The sequence below is a fragment of the Pelobates fuscus genome, chromosome 3 (assembly GCF_036172605.1).
Source record: "Pelobates fuscus isolate aPelFus1 chromosome 3, aPelFus1.pri, whole genome shotgun sequence".
In the NCBI taxonomy this organism is placed as follows: Eukaryota; Metazoa; Chordata; class Amphibia; order Anura; family Pelobatidae; genus Pelobates; species Pelobates fuscus.
In genome coordinates, this window is record NC_086319.1 from 166,028,833 (window position 1) to 166,055,764 (window position 26,932).

A 26,932-nucleotide genomic window follows, 5' to 3' on the forward strand; every position below is an offset into this window, starting at 1 on the left:
GGGGGGGGGTAGCAGGGCAGTGTTTGATTCACGCTTGCGAGCGGGTCCCGTGCGGGGTGGTCAGCCGCCTCCCCCAGGCTTCAGGCTCCGCTCCGTTTTAGGCCGCATGGCCGGTTCAGGCTCTCGCGTCGCGTTTTGGCGCAGGACAGGTAACTTTCTGTTCCCCGCGTGGTTCGGAATCGTTTTACGGGCACCTTGTGCTGCTGGCTTTGTTTGTTTGGTCAGGATTTGTGTTTTTGCGCCTGCTGATGCTGGAGCTTTCAGAGAGCACGTCCGGCCATTTTGGCTGACAGGCCCTGTCCCCCAGGGTATATTTTTAAATGCCTGTGTTTACTATTGTATGGGTGACATTTTTAGTATGTTAATGTTGTGTTGCTGTAAAAGCCATGACAAAACAGGATGTTTAGGGTGCGGCATTTGATCTTATGTAAGTGTTACAGTATAGTATCTTTGACCAAGTTTTGCACTCCAGATACTTTGGATACCTTTATAATTAACAGGCAGGCAGAGCATTGTAATTGCAGTATACAGCATCTGGTGTGCATAATAAGCCTGAGTGTGCATAGAAATTACATATTGAGCACTCCATATAGTGTGATTGTAACTGGCTATCTGGGAATGATTAGCTTACAGTTCATAATGTTACATGAAACTCTTTAACATTCTTCTGCATCGTGAAGCAAGTGCACTGAAGAAGTCAAAAGCAGCTGCAATCTTTTTGAGCTATCCTTTGCCAGGTGTAGCCTGGAGCATTACTCTAAAACTACTATAAAGTGCTTGAAGACAAACCGTGCTGAAGGATGATGCAATCGTGTGAACATGGTGCCTTTTTAATGCTAACATTTGAAGCATATGGTTCCAATGTCACCACTAAAAGGACACTCTTTGCTTCATCAAAAAACTGGAACCAGATGTGCTTGGAACATATTGTGTTAAATCATTGTGGTGACTTAGCCTCCTTATTGAAGCAGCGTGGTCTGTATTAAATCACTAAGAAAGGGTGAGTTCCAACAAGTATTTAGCCTACTTAGGTCATGTTTCATGAGATACAATAAAACGCCTAGAGCTTTAATTATAGTAAGCATTTAATCAGGTTTACCAAGTAACCGTCATCCTTGAATCTGTGTAGTAAGAGCAGTTGGAAAACTACTGTTAACCAATGGATTTCATAAAGTTCGCTGTCAGCACTTTCTTATAATATAATTTTATAATAAACAAATCCTCCTCAAAATATGTGGATGTTAAAGAAACATTCAGAGCACTATAACCACTACAGCCCTCCCATTTTAAGTAGCCAAAGTGTTTTAGAACAATTTGGCAACTTAGCTGGGTCCTGTCTAGAGTCCACTGCCGCCTGCCCTAATGCGTCTACGTCGAACTACTGAGCTGAAGCCGGCTGTGCAGGTCCACGTTCAGTGGCCATAAGTGTCATCTGATTCTTCTCAGCCAATGAGAAGGGCCCTGCAGAATTCTCTAAGTAGCAGGAGTTTCCAGAGATGGCATAAAGCCAGGGGGACTCTGGGAGGGCACTTCTGGTAACATAATTACTATAGTACGCTAAATGGTGCTTGGGGTGTTCATTTTACGGTAAGTGTAGATGCAGATGTATAGCTTACATCAATTACCACTCCCGAAGTGAGGCATGTGGCATCCCACAACTCCTAGTTGGTGGCTGTATGCTTATAATAAAATAATGCTTTGTTGGTCTCTGAATGCGATAGAGCAGTGGTTCCCAAACCAGTCCTCATGGCCTACCAACAGTCTAGGTTTTGTCTGTATCTCCAATGGAATACAAAAAAGGAAAATACATAAATCCTTGATTGTTGGTGAGCCATGGGGACTTGTTTGGGAGCCACTGCGATTAAGCATTGACATGGTAACTGGTGTCAGTGCTTGTATTAATTAAGAATCGCCACAACTCAAGCAGTCTCACATTGATCTTCACTCCTGGTGGTGCAGAAGATACGCTCCCATGCTATGGTGAGACGGTACTGGCCGTCTCTCCCTGCTGGTTGTGGGAATGCAGCGTGCCTCTTCCTCGTACCCCTTGCCTGGTGTCTGTGTACCCTTTATGTATGTGTACAATGCTTTGAGAACCAGACCCTGAAACTGTAATTTTATCAATAGAAGGCCAGATTCCCAACCAGAGATTACAATACCTTAGATACCATGTCCATGAGTCACAATTTTGATTGAACTAGGGCCCTTATGTGCTGATGGCTTACCTTTCCTACAGTGTCCAGATTTATCCTGGTTAGTAGATATATCTGCAGCTACATATGGGCTGTTTCTGTTTGGAGCAGAATAAGCACTGCCCATGTACATGGACATTTTTAATTGTGGCGGTCCTGCCACCACAGAACTCTCTGAACCCAGGTACCTTAATAGTTTTATAAATTGTAAAATAATCAACTCTGAGAATTCTTTAGATTGCAATATGAAAAAACACCAAAAATCTAGACTGGGAAAAACATGAAAGAAGCATTGTAGATATGTTGCAGGCTGTAGGGGATATGTTCTATTGGTTATTGCGTAGTTTTGATTTCTAAACGTAAAAATAAAGCATACCAAGCATTGTCTTACAGAATGATAACTAAAACTGGTATATCTGTCTCAGTGCATCTGTTGCATTTCTATTTTTTTTTTTTTTTTTTTTACATTTGCAAAAATGTCCATTTCTAAACTTCATCGGTGAAAGATTGCTTTAAGAACCCAGTGTAAATGTTTTATCTTTGATAAATGACCGCTTGTTTTGTTCATTTGTGAAAGCAATGAGCAGCTCTATGAGAGGAACTGCCGCACTACAATGCACAATAACAATCACAGTATGTTATTTGGGGGAAGGGAACAGTCCTAATGTTTGCATGACATCAGCCGATAAGAATGGAGTGAGGTCAGGCCTGGCAGACTGTTTTATTGCTTTATATCTTCGCTGCAAGCAAATAGGCCTAGTTTACAGAGCATGTAAGATAATGGTAACCTTTTCACTGCCAGATAAGAAAAACCCTTCATAAAATAAATTGTTTGAAACATGGCCCCTGAGCTGCACTGCATCCCCTCACTCACATGCCATGCAGACTGGCCTGAAGAATGTGTATTGAGTGGGTTACAACTATTCCCACAAGTAGGAGATCTGTTTGTAAATACTAGTCTCATTCATTAAAGTCTTATAACTAGCAAGTAGTATATTAATAGTTGCATTGTTGTATTTGCCATTTTTAGCTCACAATTCATGGAAATATTTCCATCCTGCATATTTGTAATATAGGTCACCTTACTGTCTAATACTGGGATGTAAGGAACCAGGTAATATGCAAGAAAGGGGAATTTTTAAAATTCTTTTTTTTTTTTTGCCATTTGCACAAATTTTTAAGCAAGCCTGCCGGTGGCACTGCCTTTTTGATACCGGAGAAACTGACGGAAGCCAAGCACAGAGAGATGGACTCAGGTTTCTTCAGGAAGGAAGAGATTCTTTATTGGATCACCGATCGGGACTCAGAGGGACTAACGTCACCAAAATACAGCAAGTTCTGAGCCCCGGACAATAGTGCAGGCTCCTTATATAGGCACATAACTCCTCCCATATTAAGCTCCACCCGCACATTCTCTTAACCAATCAACACAAATAAGAATTAACTTCCTGTTTGACCGCATGGCTTGTCCAGCACAATGGAGGAGGGGGAATACTACATCCTGTATTCTTGCACATGCTCCGTACACTACTGATCGTATCTTGCCTCGTGCAACCAACTGATCGATACGTCAGCATATGCACGTACACATGCCACGTGGTAATCTCGGCCTACTAAATTTATTTTTACCGAGATTCCACCACATTCCCCCCTTTGATGCCTCTTGATATTTCACAATTACTTGAGGCATCACTTAACCTTGGTTTGCATACACCGCAAGTTACCTTGAACCAGACCAGACTTATCTTATGATGTGAATCTTTTAACACTCATCTTCCTGCATTGGTTCTCCCTGATCTAGAGCCTTATACTTATAAATCGCCATTATCTGTGCAGCAGCCTTCCTCTCTGCTATATTTCCTATCAGGCTTTGCACAGACCTAACTACTAAGGGTATAAGACACGGCAGGAGTAGACACAACATTAAAATCAGTAGGACTCCACCTACCACTGCCTTAAGCCCTCCAAACCACTCATACCAGCTACCAAACCAACTACTTGGATTATACCCTTTCCATACCTGAGTAGGCACATGCGCTAGTTTAACCATATGGCTAGTAAGCTCAGCTATTGCTTGCCCTTCGTCATCTATTTGAAGACAGCAATTGCTCAGGTTAAACTTCCCACATACACCTCCCTCTACTGCCAAAAGGTAATCCAAGGCTAATCTATTTTGGTATACTGCTGTCCTCATCCTGGTGTTATGCTTCGCTAGGAGATTGAGCGCTTGTGATGTTTCGTTAGTAATAATCTCAACCACCGCCTGTAATCTTATAATACGGTTGAGCATATAAATAGGGGTTCTGTAACCAAAGGTACCATCCTCAGCCCACGTGGCTGGCCCATAATAATCTATAATACGCTGGGGAGGCCATTCATTATCTTCCCAGGTGCCTATCTCTATGGGTCCCCTTTTCTTCCTATGATTCACATCATACACTTTAACACCTAAAGTCTCACCTGTTTCAATCGGTAACAAGAAGAAGGATGGTTTGAGCATACCCAACACACATGCCCCTTCCCAGTCCTGTGGCAACTCCGAATAGGCTTTCTTACCACAGATCCAGTACAAATTTGCTGGGGCTCTCCAGGTAGATGTGATGGATAAATCAAACCACACATCCTTTAAATTGGCGTATCTAGCAAACGGGTTAGATGGTTCTGAGACATTTGAAGCCGACCACCAAGTTGTATTTTTAGTATCATCATCATAAGCTTTTTGCCCTAGACAAGTTAATTCTCCTACAGAAGTATTATACATTATTCCTTTCCTTGCTATGCAAACATAACCTATGATGGAGGTCTTTAATCTCCACTCAGATTTACCTCTAACACTCATATGATAATCGGCTTGTGTAGATATTAGTTGGTCAACTGCCTCAGAACCGGACATTACCTCCTTTGCTTCCCAAGGCCATTGGTCTCCCATGTTAGTACCTCCACACACATAGCAGTTGGTAACATTAAGACTACCGGCAATACTTTCGGCTAAATCGATGAACAGGTTTTTAGCATTATGGGGGATCTTATTATCTATACTCATCTCTTCATAAAAGGAATGGTATACTTGATGAGTTTGGGAGGATACCGTATCAGTCTCTATCCCTATGAACAATAATGTCCCAGGATCTAAACCCGTCCCGTATATCTGAAACCCAAATAAATTGCCATATTTGTCTAAGAACTTATCGGGGTTATTTATAAGTATATGGATGGGATTACATTCCATAGACTTACAATATGGGCTAGTCGGCAACTTAGTCACTATCATGTCTTTATCTACTGTCTGTCCCCAAGTCGCCCACCCCACACAAGACCAATATGGGCAAAAGTTATAGTCTTTATTTGGGCATCTAGGACTCACATATTTATTTTTACTACTGGGACAAATATATTTATCATTAGACCCATACGTCCTCTCCCATCTAAGATCCCCACATACATTCCACGGCTTTCTACCACTCGATATCGCTTTACACGCATCAAATAGCAGAACACCCGAAGAATGTACGGATTCTAACACCGTCTTATTAATTAGGGTCCCCTGAGGATCTCCATTCCTGAGAGTCAACCAAATTGTACGAGGTTGATACTCCGGACTGAAGCACCTAGGTTCTCCTACTCCTAAATGGCACACACTATAGTCTATATTTAGGTATCTACATCTCGATACATCTCCTTTACACTCGTATTGTGAATGCCAAATTAGGGTTTGGGAAATATGGTTACCTGTTCTCGTAGTCTTAATGCATACCTCACAGCTAGGAGTGTCGGTACCTCTACCTTCCTGAATATAAAAATACACATAAATAAACATTATCAAAAACACATCTTTCGCCGTCATCCTCAGTCTTCGTCCGTGCGAAGGCACCTCAGCTTCCAGGATGTGAGGGCTGCAGGGAATGGAGTTCTGCTCGTCTTCACAGGTGTCCCTTCGAGACTTTTCCTGGCTTATATACTATGTGTTGGTAAGCGGACAGGCGTTATTATGGCCGTCTAAAACACTCACTTCACCAAATCCCTGTAACAATAAAATTTGTAATCCACACGATTCCTCGTTACTCCGACTGAGTAGTGCGTTTTAACCGGATCTTGCAGGGATTCTCTGGATCTGCTGTAACTTGCCAAGAATCGACTGCTGCTGGTTTAACCCTGGAGTGATGTATCCACGGAGTCACTTCGGCTACTTTTATCGCTGTAGGGGTAGACAAAAGAACAACATAAGGACCTCTCCACTTGGGCCCTAACGGTACATTATTCCACTCTTTAATCCACACTTGATCTCCTGGATGATAACTATGAACAGGGGGATAAATATTCACAGGTAATCTATCTTGTACCCATTTCTGTACCTCCTCCATAGTCTTACCCAACTCTACAACCTGCTGCCGGGTAATTCCTTCTCCCAACTGACTCAAATCCCCCCTTAAGTTACCAAGTACGGGAGGTGGTCGCCCATACATAATTTCAAAAGGAGAGAGGCCCATCCTTCTGGTAGGGGTACTGCGGATTCGCAATAGAGCTATGGGTAAGAGAACGTTCCACTTAAGTTGGGTTTCCTGACACATTTTAGCCAACTGGTTCTTAATAGTTCTATTCATTCTCTCTACCTTACCAGAACTCTGGGGTCTATATGCAGTATGAAGCCTCCACTTTATACCAAGCATATGGGTCAGTTGTTGTAGGCACTGATGAACAAAAGCTGGACCATTGTCCGATCCTATAGAACAGGGTAGTCCATATCGGGGTATTATTTCTCGTAGCAGGAATCTCACAACTTCTCCTGCTTTCTCTGTACGAGTAGGACATGCTTCTACCCAGCCTGAATAGGTGCACACAATTACCAACAGGTAACGATGTCCACCCGATTTAGGCATCACTGTAAAGTCTATTTGTAGATCGGACATGGGGAGTCCCCCCATAAACTGGACTCCTGGTGGCTTTACTGGTCCTTGTCTTGCATTATTTTTAGCACACGTTACACATCTGCGTACAATGGCCTGAGTCAAGTTGGACAATCTTGGTATGTAGAAATGTTTCCTGAGAGATTCTTCTGTACTGTCTCTCCCAGAATGTGTCCCGTTGTGATAATTTTGGACAATTTCTACCGCTAGGGATGCTGGTATGACTATTCTTCCATCTTCTAGCTGATACCACTTGTTCTCCAAATACTTTCCCGGTTCAGTCTTTAACCACTCCTCTTCTTGAGCTGTATAAACTGGAGTCCATTGAGACAGTGGAGTTGGTATTAGAGCAGCTATATGCCCCACATATTCCTGTCTTCCTGATTCAGCGGCACGCTTAGCTGTACTGTCTGCCATCCGATTTCCCTTGGTTACATCACCATCTCCTCTCAGATGCGCTCGACAATGTATGATACCGACTTCTTTCGGCTCCCACACTGCTTCCAATAGTTGTAGGATTTCAGCTGCATACTTGATTTCTTTGCCTTCTGAATTCAGTAGTCCTCTTTCTTTATACAAAGCTCCATGGGCATGAGTGGTTAAAAACGCATACTTAGAGTCCGTATAAATATTCACTCTTAAACCTTCAGCCAATTGTAACGCTCGTGTTAGTGCTATTAATTCTGCCTTTTGTGCTGATGTTCCTTTCGCCAGTGGCCGAGCTTCTATCACCTTGTCTATTGTTGTTACTGCATATCCTGCATAGCGGATCCCTTCTTTCACATAACTACTGCCGTCGGTGTAATATTGAACATCGGGGTTCTGGATGGGAAAATCACGAAGATCTGGTCTACTTGAAAATACTTCATCCATTACTTCCAAACAATCATGTTGACTTTCAGTAGGTTGTGGCAAAAGGGTAGCTGGATTTAAGGTGTTTACAGTCTCTAAATGCACTCTTGGGTTTTCACACAACATTGCTTGATACTTGGTCATACGGCTGTTACTAAACCAATGATTTCCTTTGTAATCCAACAACGTCTGTACTGCATGTGGGACTCGTACATAAAGTTCTTGACCCAGAGTGAGTTTATCGGCTTCAGCTACTAGCAGGGCGGCTGCAGCTACTGCTCTTAGACAAGGTGGAAGTCCGCTGGCCACTGCATCCAATTGCTTAGACATGTAGGCAACAGGTCTTTGCCATGATCCCAAGTACTGTGTCAATACTCCCACAGCCATTCTTCTTTGCTCGTGTACATATAAGTAGAATGGTCGTGTGTGATCAGGTAGACCTAATGCTGGGGCACTCATCAAAGCCTTCTTCACATCTTCAAATGCCGTTTGCTGTTCTTGGGTCCATAAGAAGGGGTCGTGCTCTGTACCTTTGATAGCTGCGTACAGAGGTTTTGCCAGTATCGCATAGCTGGGAATCCATATCCTACAGAAGCCTGCTGCCCCCAAGAATTCTCGCACTTGTCTTCTATTCTTGGGTATTGGTATTTGGCAGACAGCTTCTTTTCTCTCTGGCCCCATAATTCTTTGACCTTCAGAGATATGGAATCCCAGATATTTGACAGTTGGCAAACACAACTGAGCCTTCTTTCTAGACACCTTGTATCCTGCCTTCCAGAGAATGTGTAGTAGATCGTGCGTTGCTTGCTGACAGATTTCTTTTGTAACTGCTGCTATCAACAAGTCATCTACATATTGTAACAATGCACACTCTCCTGGGATGGACTCGAAATCCAGTAGATCTTGACTTAGGGCTGAACCAAATAGGGTAGGTGAATTTTTAAACCCTTGGGGCAGTCTTGTCCAAGTCATCTGGCGTTTTGAGCCCGTTACAGCGTTCTCCCATTGGAAAGCGAAAATACATTGACTTTCTGCGGCAATTCGGAGGCAAAAGAAGGCATCTTTGAGATCTAAGACTGTGAAGTAAGTAGCCCCGCCCGGAATTAAAGCAAGCAGGTTATATGGATTGGGTACAACTGGATGTATACTAACAACCGCATCATTGACTGCTCTCAAGTCCTGCACAGGTCGATACTCATCTGTACCGGGCTTTTGAACAGGCAGCAATGGGGTGTTCCAGGGGGAAGTACAGAATTTTAGGATACCATACCGTATGAACTTATCCAGATAGGATTGGATATTCTTCTTAGCCTTCTGCGGGATGTGGTATTGTCTTAGGCTCACTGGATAAACCCCAAGTTTTAGTTCAATTTTTATAGGTGGAATATTGCGGGCCAGTCCTGGTGGGTTGTTCTCTGCCCAAACTCCTGGTATGTTAAATAATGTCTCATCACTCCTAGGGTTTTGGCTAGTCAACACTGTATAAAGTCGCCACTCTTCTTCCTTTGGTATGGATAATGTCATGATACCTGAAGGTCCATTAAACTTTAAAGATGTTGTTCCATTTGGTAGGAACGTAATCTGCGCTTGTAACTTAGATAGCATATCACGTCCCAGCAATTGGACTGGACATTCAGGCATATAAAGGAATTGATGTTTTACTACGTGGCCTCCCAATGTACAGAGTCGACTTTTAAGAACCGGTTTTTCAGCACTTCTTCCAGTTGCTCCTATCACAGTAATAGTCCTTCCAGATGGAGGAGCAACTAGATTAGTCACCACTGAATGTTCAGCACCAGTGTCGATCATGAACGCACTCCTTTTTCCCCCTATTGATACATCGACCATAGGCTCCGCTCGACCAAGGGGGATGGAGCCCGGTCGGTATCAATAGTCCTCCATGACCGTGTCAGCCAATCCTACAAAGTCCCTACCTTCTCTATCGCGGGACCTTTGCGCTGCTGGAAAATACCTGTCTTCCCTAACACTTCCTCTGTTCCCATTACTCCCTCTATTACCATTACTCCCTCCGGGGCCTCCTCTACCTCTCGCTCTGCCTCTAAAGTTTCCGTAACCTGCCCTGGGTTGGTCTCTCTCGTACTGCTCTCTTTGTGGACATTCGTTCCTCCAATGCCCTTCTTCCTTGCAATACGCGCACTGATCCCTACTCAAAGGCTCCCTACTCCATCTACTATCGCCTCTATCTGGACCCCGTCTATCTACGCCTGCGATCGCTACCGCTAGCATATCAGCCTTTTTACGCATCTTGCGCTCTTCCTCTTTCTTGCTTTCTGTTTCCCTATTCATATAAACCTTATTTGCTACCTCCATTAGTTGGGTGATTGACATACCTGCAAACCCTTCCAACTTTTGTAGCTTGCGCTTAATATCTCCGTAAGCTTGGCTGACAAAGGCAGAGTTCACCATTCGGGAATTATCTGCGTCTTCCGGATTAAAGGGGGTATACAAGCGGTATGCCTCCAATAATCGGTCATAAAAGACACTGGGCGCTTCATCGCTTTTCTGAATCACCTCAACTGTCTTCGACATGTTAATGGCTTTCTTTCCTCCGGCTTTCATGCCAGCAATTATAGCGTCTCTATAGGCTCTGAGTTGGACCATATCAGCACCGTTTACGTTCCAATCGGGATCGGTGTTGGGATAATGTGTTGCGGCCCATGCTGCTGGATTAGCTTGGTTCAAAGTACGGGCTTTATCCTCTAGTGCCTTAATGGCTGCTTGATTTATTCTTGTCCTTTCCTCATTGTTAAACAAAGTCATTAATAACTGCTGGCAATCAGCCCATGTCGGGTTATGTGTCTGTACTATTGAGGTGAACAGATCAGTCATAGCTTGTGGTTTCTCGGTATACGAGGAATTGTGGGTCTTCCAGTTTAAAAGATCGGTTGTCGTGAATGGGACATATACAAAGACTGGGTCAGCATGTGCCATTTGGCCTGCGGCATCGATATAGGCTGACCCAGGATTCAGACGAAGAGGCATCTGATAGTGTTTTAATTGTTGGGCACCGGTCAACTGTCGGGTCTGTATGGGGCTACGTGGAGGGGCGTCAGTCATAGGTTCCAGTCGGGGAGAAATAGGGTATGGGGATATGGGAGCTTGGTTTTGGGAAAAGGTTGTAAATAAAACACTTCGAGCCGAGCTAGATGAAGCTTGACCGGAAGTCTGAAGTGGCGCCAAATCAGGATATTCGTTTTTAATGGGGGTTGGTTCTGATTCCGGAAGGGGAGGTTTAGTACGAGGGGGGGTGGATCCTGTACTGGAGGAGGAAGCGGAAGTGGATGGGGGTAATGAGGGGAGGGTTGCAGGACTTCCTGCATTTGCGTCACTTCCTCTTAACGGAAAGTAAGGGGGCGGCAAAGGGATCTCGGACTCAGGGGGCGTGTCCAAAATGGGCCTAACACCAGTCCTAGTGGACGAACAAGTCCTAGCTACCATGAGGCGACATTGCTCCTCGTGGCATGTCCGGAGCCATTTTGGCGAGTCATTTACGGCCTGTCTCCAACAATCAATATAAGGAAACTGGCCGTAAAGTTCAGGCCTACCTGATACAGCCACGTGTAAGCGCTGTACCAGAGTTGGATCCAAACTGCCACGTGGCGGCCATGCCGCAACCAAAGTAGGCCACTCCCTAGTACACAAAGTGACCAAACGTACAGGAGACATTTTAACCCCAAAATCACAAGTTTTGAATCCCTTTTTAAAATTCTTCACCATACAACCTAAGGGATCCGGAATCGTTGACTGCGACGCACCCATACTTAACAATGGAACGTCGTCGACAACGAATACTATACACGCGTACTATTCAACAGTCACACCCGTTTCCTCTGGCAACAGCACCACGTGGTACGGTTACCAAGTGAAACGTACACAATAACAATAAACACTCAGGGAATTCCCGTACACACACAGCTGTTACACCAGTCACTAGATAATCAATATTATGCCCTTTGGCGTAACTATACAGTCACCCACGCTATAATTCTCTATATATGAATTACCCGTCTATAACACACCCCAGTAACATCGTCTTTTACAAATAGCGGTTACAGTACGGTTAGCATAGGTCAAAGCACAAGTTAAGGTCACAATACAATTATTAGTGGTTATGGTGTTAAACATGCAATGGACGACAATGATTAGTACTTATATACAGTGTCAGTAAATATACAGGGTTATGGTACCGTGCACTATGATACAGCAACACACTATTAACACTCTCGCTAGACGGCTGAGCTCGCGCTATCTAACAAGATATACACTTTACTAAACAATCTTTATCACATTTACAATTCCCAACTAAACTATTGGCCAGTACCTTGAATGGACTACCTAAAACTATATACACCCGTTTTGGTTAGCCACACTGCCCAATCACCACATATAGCGAGCTAGAGAACCGAATTTACACAGGCGCCTCTTAGTCGCACTATCAAAAGTCTAGTGGGTTCCAAATTTACACGCCTTCCCACTTAGCCCAGATAGGTTGAGAGCTAGCGAACCGAATTTACACAGGCGCCGCTTAGTCTCCCGGTCCCTCCGACCTAGCGAACGTAATATACACCCTAGAACGCTAGTCTAGACAAGACATCGGTGTCCGGCTAGGGCTATTTACACCAGGACCCCGCCTGACTAACAAAATCAAACGGTCTGACTAAAGAGCGTTCGATCGAGCGGTGCGCCTTCGCTCCTTCCCTCCGACAGAGGGGGCAGATACACAGATTCAAACCCCTTTGGGCCTACTGCACAATCGGTATACCCCTAGTGGGTCCTGCCGTCTAAAACAGCAGTTGTCTTACCTCCTCGTTCCTGAACCTGAGTTCACACTCATCGACGGGGACACCCCAGCACTTCTCACGTAGAGGCCGATGATCTCCTGGACAACAGACCAGTGGCGCCGAGACGAAGGGAGGTCCACGCAGAAGTTCAGGGGTGCAGCCGTAGAGAACGTGGGCAAAGATAGACCGTCTCACGCCTCTGCCTCTCAGCTACCGTTGAACGATGAGCTTCCCGGCCAATGCACCAAATGATACCGGAGAAACTGACGGAAGCCAAGCACAGAGAGATGGACACAGGTTTCTTCAGGAAGGAAGAGATTCTTTATTGGATCACCGATCGGGACTCAGAGGGACTAACGTCACCAAAATACAGCAAGTTCTGAGCCCCGGACAATAGTGCAGGCTCCTTATATAGGCACATAACTCCTCCCATATTAAGCTCCACCCGCACATTCTCTTAACCAATCAACACAAATAAGAATTAACTTCCTGTTTGACCGCATGGCTTGTCCAGCACAATGGAGGAGGGGGAATACTACATCCTGTATTCTTGCACATGCTCCGTACACTACTGATCGTATCTTGCCTCGTGCAACCAACTGATCGATACGTCAGCATATGCACGTACACATGCCACGTGGTAATCTCGGCCTACTAAATTTATTTTTACCGAGATTCCACCACATTTTGTAGTTTATCTGACTTGGCAGTAACTATCCTAACAGTTTAGGACCCCGGAAGTCTGAGCAGTTCTCAGATTTATCTTTGACATTCACTGAGTATTGAATTAGAGTTAAAATGCATTTGAGTGTTGACGTGATAGAAAGTATAGTCAATAATCTTATTCCTTTCACTTGTAAAGAAATGCTTTAGTTGGAAGTTACTACACCATTTATTTTATATGACCACATAGAGAACAGGTATGTGAATAATAGTATAATACACTTTTATTTGACTTCTCATTCTTCAATTCTGCAGGGCCAAGATCCTTTTATGTTGAGAGAATTTATTCACATTTACCAGTCCATTATGAACTGGAATTATCAACAGCAGTAGGGATGCTAGGACTTGCCAACCTCTGTTAAAGAGAGTTTAAAGGGACACTCTAGACACCATAACCACTGCAACTAATTGACTTCAGGTCCCATAACCACTTTAGTGAATGGAAGTATTTATGGTGCCTGAAGAGTTTCTTTAAAAATAAAGCAATGGTTGACTTCCATCTCAGGTGTTCTCCAGCTTTAACATTAATCACTTTTTATTAAACATTTAGCTAAAAGCAAACCAACCGACTAGTTCCTGTAGGGTGTACTTTTAGGGTAGTGTTTCTCAACCATTTACAGAGAAGTTCCCATTTTTCGAGAAAGTAATTTCTATTGCTTTTAATTCCAAACGAAACACACACATTGAGTATAACATAACTCATTTTATGTTACAAAAGACGTTAAGTTAATTGCAAAATGGAAGTGATATCACTGCCTCCATAAGAAGCTTTTTTTTTAACCTGATTTATGTCCCAAAGAAACTTCCATCTTAGTCAATGTTTTTTGTAAAATAGTAAAAACAAAATAAGAATGATTACATCAACTTGACCTTCACCAGACCTCCATGTAACATGTACATATAATGCTTTTATTCACTGTAATACACATACATTTGCAGTTGAAAATGCCATTATGTTACAATTTAGACTGGTATATAATATTATCGTAATATTACAATACATCAAGGTTAATCGCGGTTGCAGTTGTGGGTTGCTAAGCTTAAGAATAACACAGCTATAAAGGTGAAGTATTAAGGTTGCTTCAATTCAAGTTTTAGAAATAGAACAAAGTGCGTAGCATGCAAGTGGATCTCAAATATACTTTACATCTTGTGTCTTGTTCATGTGCGATACGCGACCTCAGTGAGCTAATTTGGGGTAGGGTAAAAACAATATTAACTGTCAGGTTATAGAGTGGTAATTTGCTGTTGTATGGTTGTGAAAATTGATAGAAAAAGAGACTGGGGTGATTCGTATATCTCAATTTCTAACTTTGGTAAGATGACTGTTATCAGGTGAGTTTTTGTTTTCTTTCTTTTTTGTCATTTCCTTTGTGTTTTCTTCCCTTCTCCCCCCCCCCCCCCATCCCTTGTCCCTTTCTCGCTATGTCATTGTTGATAACCTTTATGTGTCGTGTAGTGTATAGAGTATATATGCTCACGTTGTCATTACCATAATGGCATATTTTTCAGCAGGTTAACATGGTTTATATAGGGTGTAGATAAAATATAAGTTGCCCATATGTTGGTGTTTTAACTGTCTGTTAGGTCGTAACGAAAAGTGGTTTATTAGTGAGAATGCGTAATGCTCTGAGGCCGCCGGCAATGCCTCTGGGGCCTTGCTGTGGGTTTTACGGGGTTTTAGTGGGTTTTACGGGGTGGCCTCGGTACTTACGGCTGCTGTGTCACTGAGATTGATTCCTCCCAGAGCTTTAGGAAGGCGTGAACGTTTAGATGCGACTGATTAACATTGCAATAGTGGTTGGTATGCGACTTGTTGGTCTCCTTTTGATGGGGTAGTGGTGTGAAGTGACATTAAGTATGTTATTATCAATTATTCTGTTGTTGGATATATTGCGATGGTGTGGTCGCTAGCAAAAGTGTATGTCCTTGTTGTTGTATAAGAGTGTGGTCTGAATCTCGTGTACTTTCCCCTAAGTTGGGGTGTATGCGGGTCCCTACTGTGGTGAACTGCGTTTTTATTTCTCGTGGGTCTGTTAGGATGGGTGACACTACTGTCCCTGCGGCCCAGCAGTGTGAATGTTTTCGTGTGTGTGCTATTGTTGGTTGCTTGTGCTGTGGTTTTGAGCGAGTTTGGGAAGTTCTCTATGTGTGGTACCTAATGTAGCTAGGGGCTAGTGGTTAAGAAGTGTGTGTGTGTGTGTGTGTGTGTGTGTCTCAGTTAATTCCCTTATCGCCTGTGTCAGACCTCCATGTAAATACTTACATTTCATTTTAAATCGTTTCATTTAACTGCAGTGCAATTGTTCGCTTTTCTCCCACATTCCCTCTTTGGCAGAAAACGTGTTTTTAAAATAAGCCTTGTTTTAAATAAGGGGAAATCAAACCATAACCACAGGTTCCCTCCTACGCAGTGCTTCTTGGGGACAGCTTTCAGCCTCAGCCAAACACTTCCTTGTGGATCAAACGGACTAGTACCTAATAGCAAGTGATACAAAAGGAATGGTTATTCTTGCATCATAAAGATGTCAAGCACAAACATCCATCTTTAATCTTCGTGTCCCTGTTCACAAAGCGAATCACATTTTATCTAAATATGCAGTATTCAGTTTTATAACAAGTATAATATATTCTTATCAGGTCAAAGTCATATTTTTGATTGAACCAGTATTAGAATGTAGTGTGATAAAAGCCGAATGTTTTTTCTTGGCAATGCATTCAAACATAAGCAACTTGCTATTTTAATAATTGTTACAAAATAGTAAAGATTATTAATTCAGATGCTGGTACTAATGCAGTTACATTAAAATTTCTGATTTCTATTAATTCAGTAATATAATATGTTCATCACATTCTCTGCTTCATTAGGGCTCCTGAGTGGTCAGACGTCCCCGACCAATGTGCGACTTGAGAGGCTGGACTCCCCACAGGTGCTGCAGCTGTGTGTACGATACCAGGATCACCTGCATCAATGCGCAGAAGCTGTATCCTTCGACCAGAATGCTCTGGTGAAACGTATTAAAGAGGTTTGTCTGCTAGTTATAAGAGACTTGGCTGTTCCTAAACATCATTTGTTATCATTCGTTAACAGATTCTGCAGATCTGAACAAATGGGAGTGCTAGAATGGGGTAATTTTTTTTCAATAGGTTAATTCTCTTATTAATGATACCAGGAAGAATGATTATCTGTCTACTTCCCCTGTGGAGACTTTCATATAAGCTGTTTTATCCTAAATTGATTTGTTTATGCCAAATGTAATGTACCCAATATATAATCCATAGATTGGTAAACTGATATCAAATAGACAGAAGGGGATGTTTATGGATAAGGTACACCATTGCCATCATCTCCATTTGTGATTTACGAACAGTCTTATTTTGTATTCTACATTTATTACAGTGCATTGGAAATGGAGCATTATAGGTGTGTTACTCTCTACGCAAATCCAATGATGCCAAAAACATTGTCGCAAAATTATATTTGATCTGTACATTTATTAACAAAAGTATAGATCAAGTGCCATTCTTCTAGTTTACATAAACCAGTAAAATGGCAAATTTGTACTGCTGTACAATGGATTTCAAAATTCTGTGGACAATGTTCTCACTGTGAATCACCATCAATATTCCTATCCTCTTATTTGAGCAGGCAAGTAGCACAGGGGTAACCTATTGAACTGACAGAGTAACTGTACTTGCCCCATTGCCCATCTGTGGGCGTTGAGTGATCTGTGTAATACTGCTGCTTTTGAGGAGCTGACTTCAAAATTGTGATTTCATCTGTAAGCATTTTAATTTTTACAGTACTGCAAAGTGTTACACCAACTATCATCCATATCCACTTAGAAAGGCAGGCAATTAGGAACGTGTTGTTATATGTTTTTTATACTGTGAGAGAGTGGTAGAAGCCTAAAGGATGTCAAAGGTGAAACAGATTGGGGAATTATGGCGACGATAAAGAAAGGAATATGATAGAGGAAGAGGTGGAGTTTAGAAAATCCTGTGTCCAGAATAATAATTTGTGAATTTAAGATGCAAAAACACCAGACATGAAGAGAAAAACTGTATAAAATAAGCATAGGAACACCTATTGGAGGTGGCAACCATCAAACAGTGGTAAGATGAAACTTTGCAGAACAGGGACTGCCTGGATCTTTATATCCTGACTTTGTCCAGAGAACATTTTATATACATACCTGCATTTGGCTCTTCATTTCTCAATGGAGGGATTGATGTTTAGATCTGGTTATGTGCTCAATAAGGACCTCCCACTTTCTATCCACAATGGCAGAAGAAACGAGATCTCAAGGCCCAGTACATGAAGAAGAAACCGTGTGAAGATATATGTATTTCATAATACACTAAGATATTAATACTGTATTTAGAAATGGAACTTAAGACCACAAGAAACGTGGTAGTACTGCGCTAGTAAATATCATGGGTGCTCAGTGTCCAGCTGTCACCGTTTTACCTTTGTAAATCATTTTCATTGCAGATGCAGGTTCCTGTGCTGAAAGTGTATCTGAATTGCGACCTCAACGTTTCTTCTAATTAATCTTTCTTTTTTCACTTGTAGATGGATGGTTCTGTAGATACTCTTTACAGCTATATGCAAGAACGTCAGAAACGTTTTGCGAAGTATGCAGAGCAGATTCAAAAGGTGAATGAAATGTCTGCCATCTTGCGACGCATTCAAATGGGCATTGACCAAACCGTGCCACTAATGGAAAAACTGAACGCCATGTTGCCTGAGGGAGAGAGGCTGGAGCCCTTCTGCATGAGTCCAGAGCAAGAGAACAAACCCTAACCCATGTGTCATTACTCCAGAGACTATGTAATCAGGGGAAAAACTGTCCCATTTTTACTTTCAAAGATGGAATTTCTTGAAGGATTAGTTAAACTAGATCTGTCTATCCTGGTTCTGTCTCATGGTTGTTTCCTTTGAGATATCCTGCTTTTTGTTTCAGCAATGAATGAACTCATGAAACCTGAAGCAGTTATGTACACATGTACTGGATGCAATTATTTGCTCTTATGTTATGTTTTCTCATACCTTTCAAGTATTTTTTTAAATTTTTTTTTGGGTGGGGGGAAATAACTTGATTGGGTGAGTGAGTTCTCATAAAAGATGGACTTGAGTTTAGAATTCCAACCTCCCTGTTTTTCTTTGGAAATGTACATAGAATTGGTATTATTTTATCAAGTTAAACATAAGTTAAGCCTGCATTTTAATGACAATTTAATTCATGGTAGATATGTTGAGAAGAGAATAAAGTAAAATGAAACTGCTATAAATCCAGCATGTTTTCCATATATGATTCTACAATTTTGACTTTTTTTGTATCAAAGTAATAAAACCAATATCTCTTAACTTTTCTGAATCGTATAGAATAAATATATAGTTTATAGAGTAAATATAATTAAAGGGAAACTACTGCACCATGAAAAAAAACCTGTTTGGGGGGGGCGGAGCCTGACATTCATACGGCTAAGACGTGTTGTGCACGAGCTCTTGAGTTTTTGGCCGTTTTGGGGATGTTTAACCTGGCCAACAAGCCACTATGCCTGTCAACTGTGTACCATCTGAGTCGGGGATCTCTGAACGAGCATTTAGAGCTGTCAATCGGCTCAAAACTCCCCTGGGAGCCCGAGAATTTGCTGCGGCCTGCTGTGGACAGAGCCGGGGAGAGGCGGCTGATCCTCCCGTTATTCATCTCACAGTGTGGTCCTGTAACACTCCTACCCCACCCCCCTCTGGACCGGTAGGGGTCATCCTGGTCCTTACTGACAGCCAACTGAGCTTGTATGGTGGGACATACCACCTGCCTCCCTCTGTATCCAGGTTGCTCCTCGCCTGACATGAACCTAGAAAATGGCAGACACACTCCAAGCTGCTTCACGGGCCTTGGCATATCATGGCAGCTGCCTCACAGTTCTGTCACGCATACCATGCAGCGTTTGGACGGAATATTCTAGGCCTTCTGGCACAAGCTACAGAAGTGTATAAAAGCCTCCCTACCTAAGCCAAAGGAGGAAAGGCAGAGATACACCCTGCCGGAGAAAAGAGGACTCCCTCGGGGTAAAACAACTCCACAACCTACCCTGCAATTGCCCTACTTGGGCCGAGACCACTGCGTGGTACCGCCTCATCGCACCAACCACGCAAGCCGAAGATTCCCCGCAGACTGAGGACATTAACACCTAGATCCTCCGACTACCCCAAACAGGGGAAAGACTTGGTACCAAAGAGTCCCCAAGTCTGTGGGATACGGGTGCTGGCTCTCTCAACGGCTCGGGGCTGGAGGGAAGCCAAGCTCTGGTGAACCGGTGCGGTCCTTCTCCTCATTATGCACCATCCCTGCCACCTATAGGGATCAGTTGATCGGAGCGACGGGCCCACAGAATGTGAAAGGCTAGATTGAATGCTGGCAGACACGATCTGCCCTTTGCGATATTCACCAAGCAACGGCATGAAGAGCTGAGTTCAGTGGTTAAGCTCTTGAATTACACTAGCTAGCTATGCCTTTCATCAAATGTTACCCCCGTAACCAGTACTAGTGATCCAAGCTAAGTCCAGCATGTTAAACTCATACTGTTCAGTATAGATATTTTCTTTTCCTACATACACTATAACGATGTGCTGATCTATATGTACACCTATTATCTCTGACTAACTAACTAATTATGTGTTATCGTATTATGTATTGTGTTATTTTGTTTTTAACCTGCACAACAAAAATACAGAATTAAAAAAAAATTATAAAATCTGTTTAGTAGATATAACACCAATGAAAACATGTAAGCTGAAGTGGTTTATTGTTCTGGAGTGTTCTTTTTAGTTTGGTTATTCATTTTGCAGTTTGTTAAAGGGACACTATAGTCACCTGAACAACTTCAGCTTAATGAGGTTGTTCAGGTGAGTGCTACAGCTACCCGGAGCCTTTTTCTTGTAAGCACTGTATTTTCTGAGAAAATGCAGTGTTTACATTGGAAGCTTGGAACACCTCTTGTTGCAGTCAATCAGACGGCCACCAGAGGGACTTCCGAGTTCAGAGGCCCTAAAAAGGCCTCTCGTCCGATGCATTCTGGGTGAATGCATCAGACGGGCTATGAGCACACAAAGCACTGTGAACGCGCTTTGTGTGCTGATAGCCTGTCAGCACTGCTGTGGGCGTGGCTTCAGCTGACAGCTTCAGCTTCAGCTGACAGCTGAAGCCCGAACCCACAGGGACCTACTCTCCTTCCCCGGCCCCCACCGCTGTGCGGCGGGTGGGGGCCCTAAAATTATCAATAAGGGGGGGACCTATTGTCCCCCCCCGGCCCCCACCCCTGAGCGGTGGGTGGGGCCCCTAAAATTATCTATAAGGGGGGGGACCTACTGTCCCCCCCCGGCCCCCACCCCTGTGCGGCGGGTGGGGGCCCTAAAATTATCAATAAGGGGGGGACCTACTGTCCCCCCCCCGGCCCCCACCCCTGTGCGGCGTGTGGGGGCCCTAAAATTATCAATAAGGGGGGGACCTATTGTCCCCCCCCCCCCCGGCCCCCACCCCTGAGCGGTGGGTGGGGGCCCTAAAATTATCGATAAGGGGGGGGACCTACTGTCCCCCCCCGGCCCCCACCCCTGTGCGGCGGGTGGGGGCCCTAAAATTATCAATAAGGGGGGGACCTACTGTCCCCCCCCGGCCCCCATCCCTGTGCGGCGGGTGGGGGCCCTAAAATGATCAATAAGGGGGGGACCTATTGTCCCCCCCCGGCCCCCACCCCTGAGCGGTGGGTGGGGGCCCTAAAATTATCAATAAGGGGGGACCTACTGTCCCCCCCGGCCCCCACCCCTGAGCGGTGGGTGGGGGCCCTAAATACAAAGGGGGGGGGACCCTAGTTAACCCTCCCCCCCCCCAAAAAAAAAATTATCTCCCTACCTACCCCCCTCACCCTAAAAATAATGAGGGGGGAACATTAACTAAAAACCTGTAAAAAAAAAAAAAAGAGATAAAAAAAACTTACCATTCAATGTTTTCTTTCTTCTAAAATCTTCTTTCTTCAGCTCAGGGGTGGGGGCCGGGGGGGACAGTAGGTCCCCCCTTATTGATAATTTTAGGGCCCCCACCCACCGCTCAGGGGTGGGGACAATAGGTCCCCCCCTTATTGATCATTTTAGGGCCCCCACCCGCCGCACAGGGGTGGGGGCCGGGGGGGGACAGTAGGTCCCCCCCTTATTGATAATTTTAGGGCTCCCACCCGCCGCACAGGGGTGGGGGCCGGGGGGGGACAGTAGGTCCCCCTCATTGATAATTTTAGGGCCCCCACCCGCCGCTCAGGGGTGGGGGCCGGGGGGGGCAGTAGGTCCCCCCCTTATCGATAATTTTAGGGCCCCCACCCACCGCTCAGGGGTGGGGGCCGGGGGGGGACAGTAGGTCCCCCCCTCATTGATAATTTTAGGGCCCCCACCCGCCGCACAGGGGTGGGGGCCGGGGGGGGGGACAGTAGGTCCCCCCCTTATTGATAATTGTAGGGCCCCCACCCGCCGCTCAGGGGTGGGGGCCGGGGGGGGGACAGTAGGTCCCCCCCTTATTGATAATTGTAGGGCCCCCACCCGCCGCTCAGGGGTGGGAGCCGGGGGGGGAACAGTAGCCACCCCCCCCTTATCGATAATTTTAGGGCCCCCACCCGCCGCACAGGGGTGGGGGCCGGGGGGGGGACAGTAGGTCCCCCCCCTTATTGATAATTTTAGGGCCCCCACCCGCCGCTCAGGGGTGGGGGCCGGGGGGGGACAGTAGGTCCCCCCTTATTGATAATTTTAGGGCCCCCACCCACCGCTCAGGGGTGGGGGCCGGGGGGGGACAATAGGTCCCCCCCTTATTGATCATTTTAGGGCCCCCACCCGCCGCACAGGAAGGCTGGGGGACCTGTCTTTCTTGCTTTTATATGGTGACTATAGAGTCCCTTTAAGCTTATTTCAAGTCAACACTTAAGGCCACAGAATACAGATGTTGATACTATATGATAGAGGTGCAGCTAGATGTAGATTTAAAAAAAAAATCTTTATTTTTGCAGGTGAGCAAGTATAACTCGTGAAACAAATGACATACGCACAGTATGACACAATGTTGAAAGTGAAAATGTCAGGGATCCACACCCATTTTAAAATTATACATAATAGAGACTTTGGTAAAGAAAGCTTGGTATACATTAGCATATATGAAAGTGTAAACCTTGGCAGCCATCCGAGACTAACAAAACAAAAACCTACAGATTAGAAAGCATTTGACAATGTGAGCAAGATATTACTTTGCTGCAGAGGGATTTAGATAGACTGGGGGACTGGGCACTCAAATGGCAGATGACATTTAATGTTGAAAAATGCAAAGTTATGCACTTCGGCGTAAAGAATGCCCAAGCAACGTATACCCTTAATGGAAGCGAATTAGGGTTAACAACACACGAAAAGGACTTGGGAATTGTTATAGACAACAAACTATGCAACAATGTGCAATGTCAATCAGCAGTGGCTAAGGCCAGTAAGGTATTGTCATGCATGAAAAAGGGCATACATTCTCGGGATGAGAATATCATTTTGCCTCTTTTTTAAAATCACTGGTAAGACCACATATTGAATATGCTGTGCAATTTTTGACACCTGTTCTAAAGAAGGATATTATGGCACTAGAAAAAGTGCAGAGGCAGGCTACAAAATTATTAAAAGGAATTGAACATATCAGCTGTGAAGAAAGGTTAACAAATTTAAACCTCTTTAGTTTAGAAAAATGTCGGCTGAGAGGGGATATAATAACATTATTCCCTTAACCCCTTAAGGACACATGACATGTGTGACACGTCATGATTCCCTTTTATTCCAGATGTTTGGTCCTTAAGGGGTTAAGGACACATGACATGTGTGACATGTCATGATTCCCTTTTATTCCAGAAGTTTGGTCCTAAGGGGTTAAACAAATATATTTGGGGCGGAGCCTGGCAACCAAGCAGCCCAGACGTGTTCAGCACAAGCTCCCACGTCTGGGGACGAAAAACGGGGTGTTTCACCCAGAAATTGGCACCTACGGGCCGCAGATTATTAAAATTCAACCAGGGGGAGGCTGCTGCACCAGACGGTACCTCTCCCGAACCTCTACGACACCGGACCGACCAAACGAGGCTTGCGGCCTACCAAGGGCTGAGCCCGAGAGAGGCGGCCGCTCTCCGGGACCTCAAGCAGAAGGTGGGCACCCTGAGCAGCACACCCCCCCCCCCGCCCGATCCGGCGGGTCATCCCGGACCACATAAAGCAAAGGCACTTCACCTTATGGACAACGGGCAGCCGAGACTGCGAGAGGCTGTCACACGGCATTCCTCCTCAAAAATGGCGGATACACTCTCTACAAGCGACACGAGGCAGGCCAAGCCAGATGGCTGCGCCACGATTGATCGCATGCTGCTACACCTCGACGAGATCTTCACTCGATTTTGGGAGCAGTTGGAACTACGCACAACACAGGGGGCTGGGGGACAGAGGAGCGGACGGAGGCAAGCGGGAGAAGGGGTGCATGGGGCCCCGCCAGGTACAGCTGCACACCCAGCATCCAGCCTGCACACACACGGTCCGCCTGGGCAGAAAGCCAACAGGGAAATCATCCCGAAGCAACAACCGACGCACCGAAAGGCACCAAAGCAGCCGACAAAACACTCCCTTCTCAAGCGGATTACAACGCTGCAGCAGCAGCCCATGGCCCCAGCGCGGAGGAAGGCCCCAAAATGGCGGCGAGTAAAGCGGCACACTCCACATCAACAGCGGGCGCCACACCAGCGGGCATTTTCGACCCTTAGACCAGTCGTCGCGCCAGAGGTAGGGGTGGAGGCATCGACCCCGGTGAGTGGCTTTCCCCTACAACCCACTCTGAAACCTGGAAGCGCAGGACATCTTTCCCAAAGACTGGACTATGCTCTGCCCCTCGAGGGCATAGGCTAAGCTGAGCTGAAACTCACTGGGACTAATGTCTAAGGTCCAAATATTGTTTTTCTTTTGAGCCCTGATTGTTTCCTATTATCTTTATTTTCATTTTCCTTTTCATATAATTATCCCAGCAGAACTGACAGCCGACACACTATTTTTCGGTTCTTAGGCTTGATAACCTACACACCACAGTTCATGCTGGCTAATTTGCCTGCATAGCATATGACTGCTTTTAACATGTTGTGCCTGCCTAGCATATAACTGTTTTTTCCATGTAACTGTTCTCACCAGGATATGTCTGCCTAGCATATAACTAGCATATAACTGTTTATATCAGGATGTATCTGCCTAGCATATAACTGTTAATATCAGAATGTGTCTGCCTAGCATACAACGGTCTATATCAGGATGTGTCTGCCTAGCATATAACCGCTTATATCAGGATGTATCTGCCTAGCATATAACCGTGTACATCAGGATATGTCTGCCTAGCATATAACTGCTCTCAGCGTGATCTATCAATTTAGCATAACTATTTTAAGCTGGAAAAGCCGGCCTAACAAATAACTGCTTGCCACACGACGGGTTTACCTAGCATATAGTTATCTCCTGTAACAATATACGACCAACAAACTATTAAGGTCTCAACTCATGTTAACTTGTTTTAAACAAAATGAATAGTTTTACTGTTACCCTTCCTTACTACGCTTGACTAGTCATACTCTTGCGTATTTAACGTACAAAAAAAACCTCACTCCGCTTCTTGTTCCACTTAAACCGCCATGAACGCTACACAAAAAGCCTGCTTAACTGTTATGGCGTTAGTTCATTTGCTATGTTTCTTGTATGCAGAATGGATATAAGCAATGCTTTAACTTTGACAAACCTTAGTTTGACATACAGTAACGTGCTCCTCAAATAGCCTACCTAGCTAAGGATCTATTACTATACTGCGTGCAGTTCATACTGAACAGCGGTGACTGCCGCTAAGCTACTCTACTACCTACATACTGTATAATTACACAATGTTTCCCCTTGCTCCACATTACACCTTTTAAAAAATTGTGCAAGTTTTATCTGTCATCCACTTCATATGTCAACTATGTACTAAACTGCTTGTGTCAACAGCTGTCGTGGCATGACATAATTGTTTGTTCACCTTTGCGCAACAAAAATAAAGAATAAAAAAAAAAAAAAAAAGGGGGTCATGCGTTTAGACTGGAAGAAAGAAGATTTTGTCTAAGGCAAAGGAAAGGTTTTTTTACTGTAAGAACAATAAGGATGTGGAATTCTCAGCCTGAAGAAGTGGTTTTATCAGAGTCCATACAGATGTTCAAACAGCAACTAGATGCATACTTGCAAAAACAGAATATTCAAGGATATAATTTTTCAATGTAGGTGCTTGATCCAAGGATAAATCTGACTGCCATTCTGAGGTCAAGAAGGAATTTTTTTCCTAGTTTGTTGCAAAATTTGGAAGTGCTTCAAACTGGGTTTTTTTTTTTTGCCTTCTTTTGGATCAACCGCAAAAAACAAATGTGAGGAAGGCTGAACTTGATGGACGCAAGTCTCTTTTCAGCTATGTAATTATGACCTGGGGCATGCATGTGTGAAAGCTGTGTCTGCCGATTTACCTACTAGTATAAAGGTATCATATGAAGATTAACTCAGAAGTTAAAACACTTATGATTAAAAAACAAATCTAAACAGAAACGGAAAGGATGATAAAACTGGTAACATAAAATTGGAGCGTCTGCTTCATATGCTCCTTATCCCTGGGCTGTGAAACCAGCTGGAGTGAAGATAGTGACATTATCCATATCCCACTGGTGAGTGGATCTGCTAGTCCCAGATATTACACGGGTAACCAGTTCCAGTGCTTGTAGAAAGCTGTTTGCATTGGACAGTGAAGTTAGCTTGTAGTGTTGATCACGTTGCTCGACTATAAGGGACCATGGGGACCCCCACTTGTATGGGACATTTGCCGCTATTAACTGTGAGGACACCTCCTTGAATGTAGTGTGCCATTGCAATGTTGATCTGCTGAGGTCATGAAAGAAGCTCAAAGCATGTTGCTCAAACATATACGGAGATTGACCTTTAACTTATGAAAGAAAGGTCTCCTTGTCAGATCGTGACTTAAAGCATATAATTACATCCCTGGGAGTTGGTTCCTTGTTCTTGGGGCCTCCCGGTAGTCGGTACAGTCCATCCAGCAGCAATCCTTTGGCCTGCTTGAGTGTCAAGGCTGCTGCAAGTAGTCTTCTGATGTAATGAGGTTATTCTCCAGCATCTATTGCGTCAGGAATACCCCAAATTTTCAGGTTTCGCTGACATCCCAGGTCTTCCAGGTGTTCCAATTTAGCGCTGCACAGGTGTTTGACACCTTCTGTAGGGGAGTATCAGTGGAATGTTGTTTGAGTCCAAGGCTTTGGATGTTCTCCGTGGCCTTGATTCTGCCTAAGTCAGCCTTTAAGGTCGCCATTTCTGAGGCAAAGAATGTTTTGATTT

At 44.4% G+C, this 26,932-nt stretch overlaps 1 protein-coding gene across 4 annotated transcripts in view; it reads left to right on the forward strand.

Moving 5' to 3' along the window:
• Positions 1 to 18,768, forward strand: part of BORCS5 (BLOC-1 related complex subunit 5) — a 58,072-nt gene extending 39,304 nt beyond the window's left edge. For all 4 annotated transcript variants that reach the window (XM_063447643.1, XM_063447641.1, XM_063447642.1 and 1 more), the window contains 2 exons: positions 16,342 to 16,499; positions 18,050 to 18,768. In XM_063447643.1, the coding sequence (XP_063303713.1) occupies positions 16,342 to 16,499; positions 18,050 to 18,280 (389 nt within the window). In that variant the 3' untranslated portion in view covers positions 18,281 to 18,768. The remainder of the gene's footprint in view (positions 1 to 16,341; positions 16,500 to 18,049) is intronic.
• Positions 18,769 to 26,932: the final 8,164 nt, after the last annotated feature.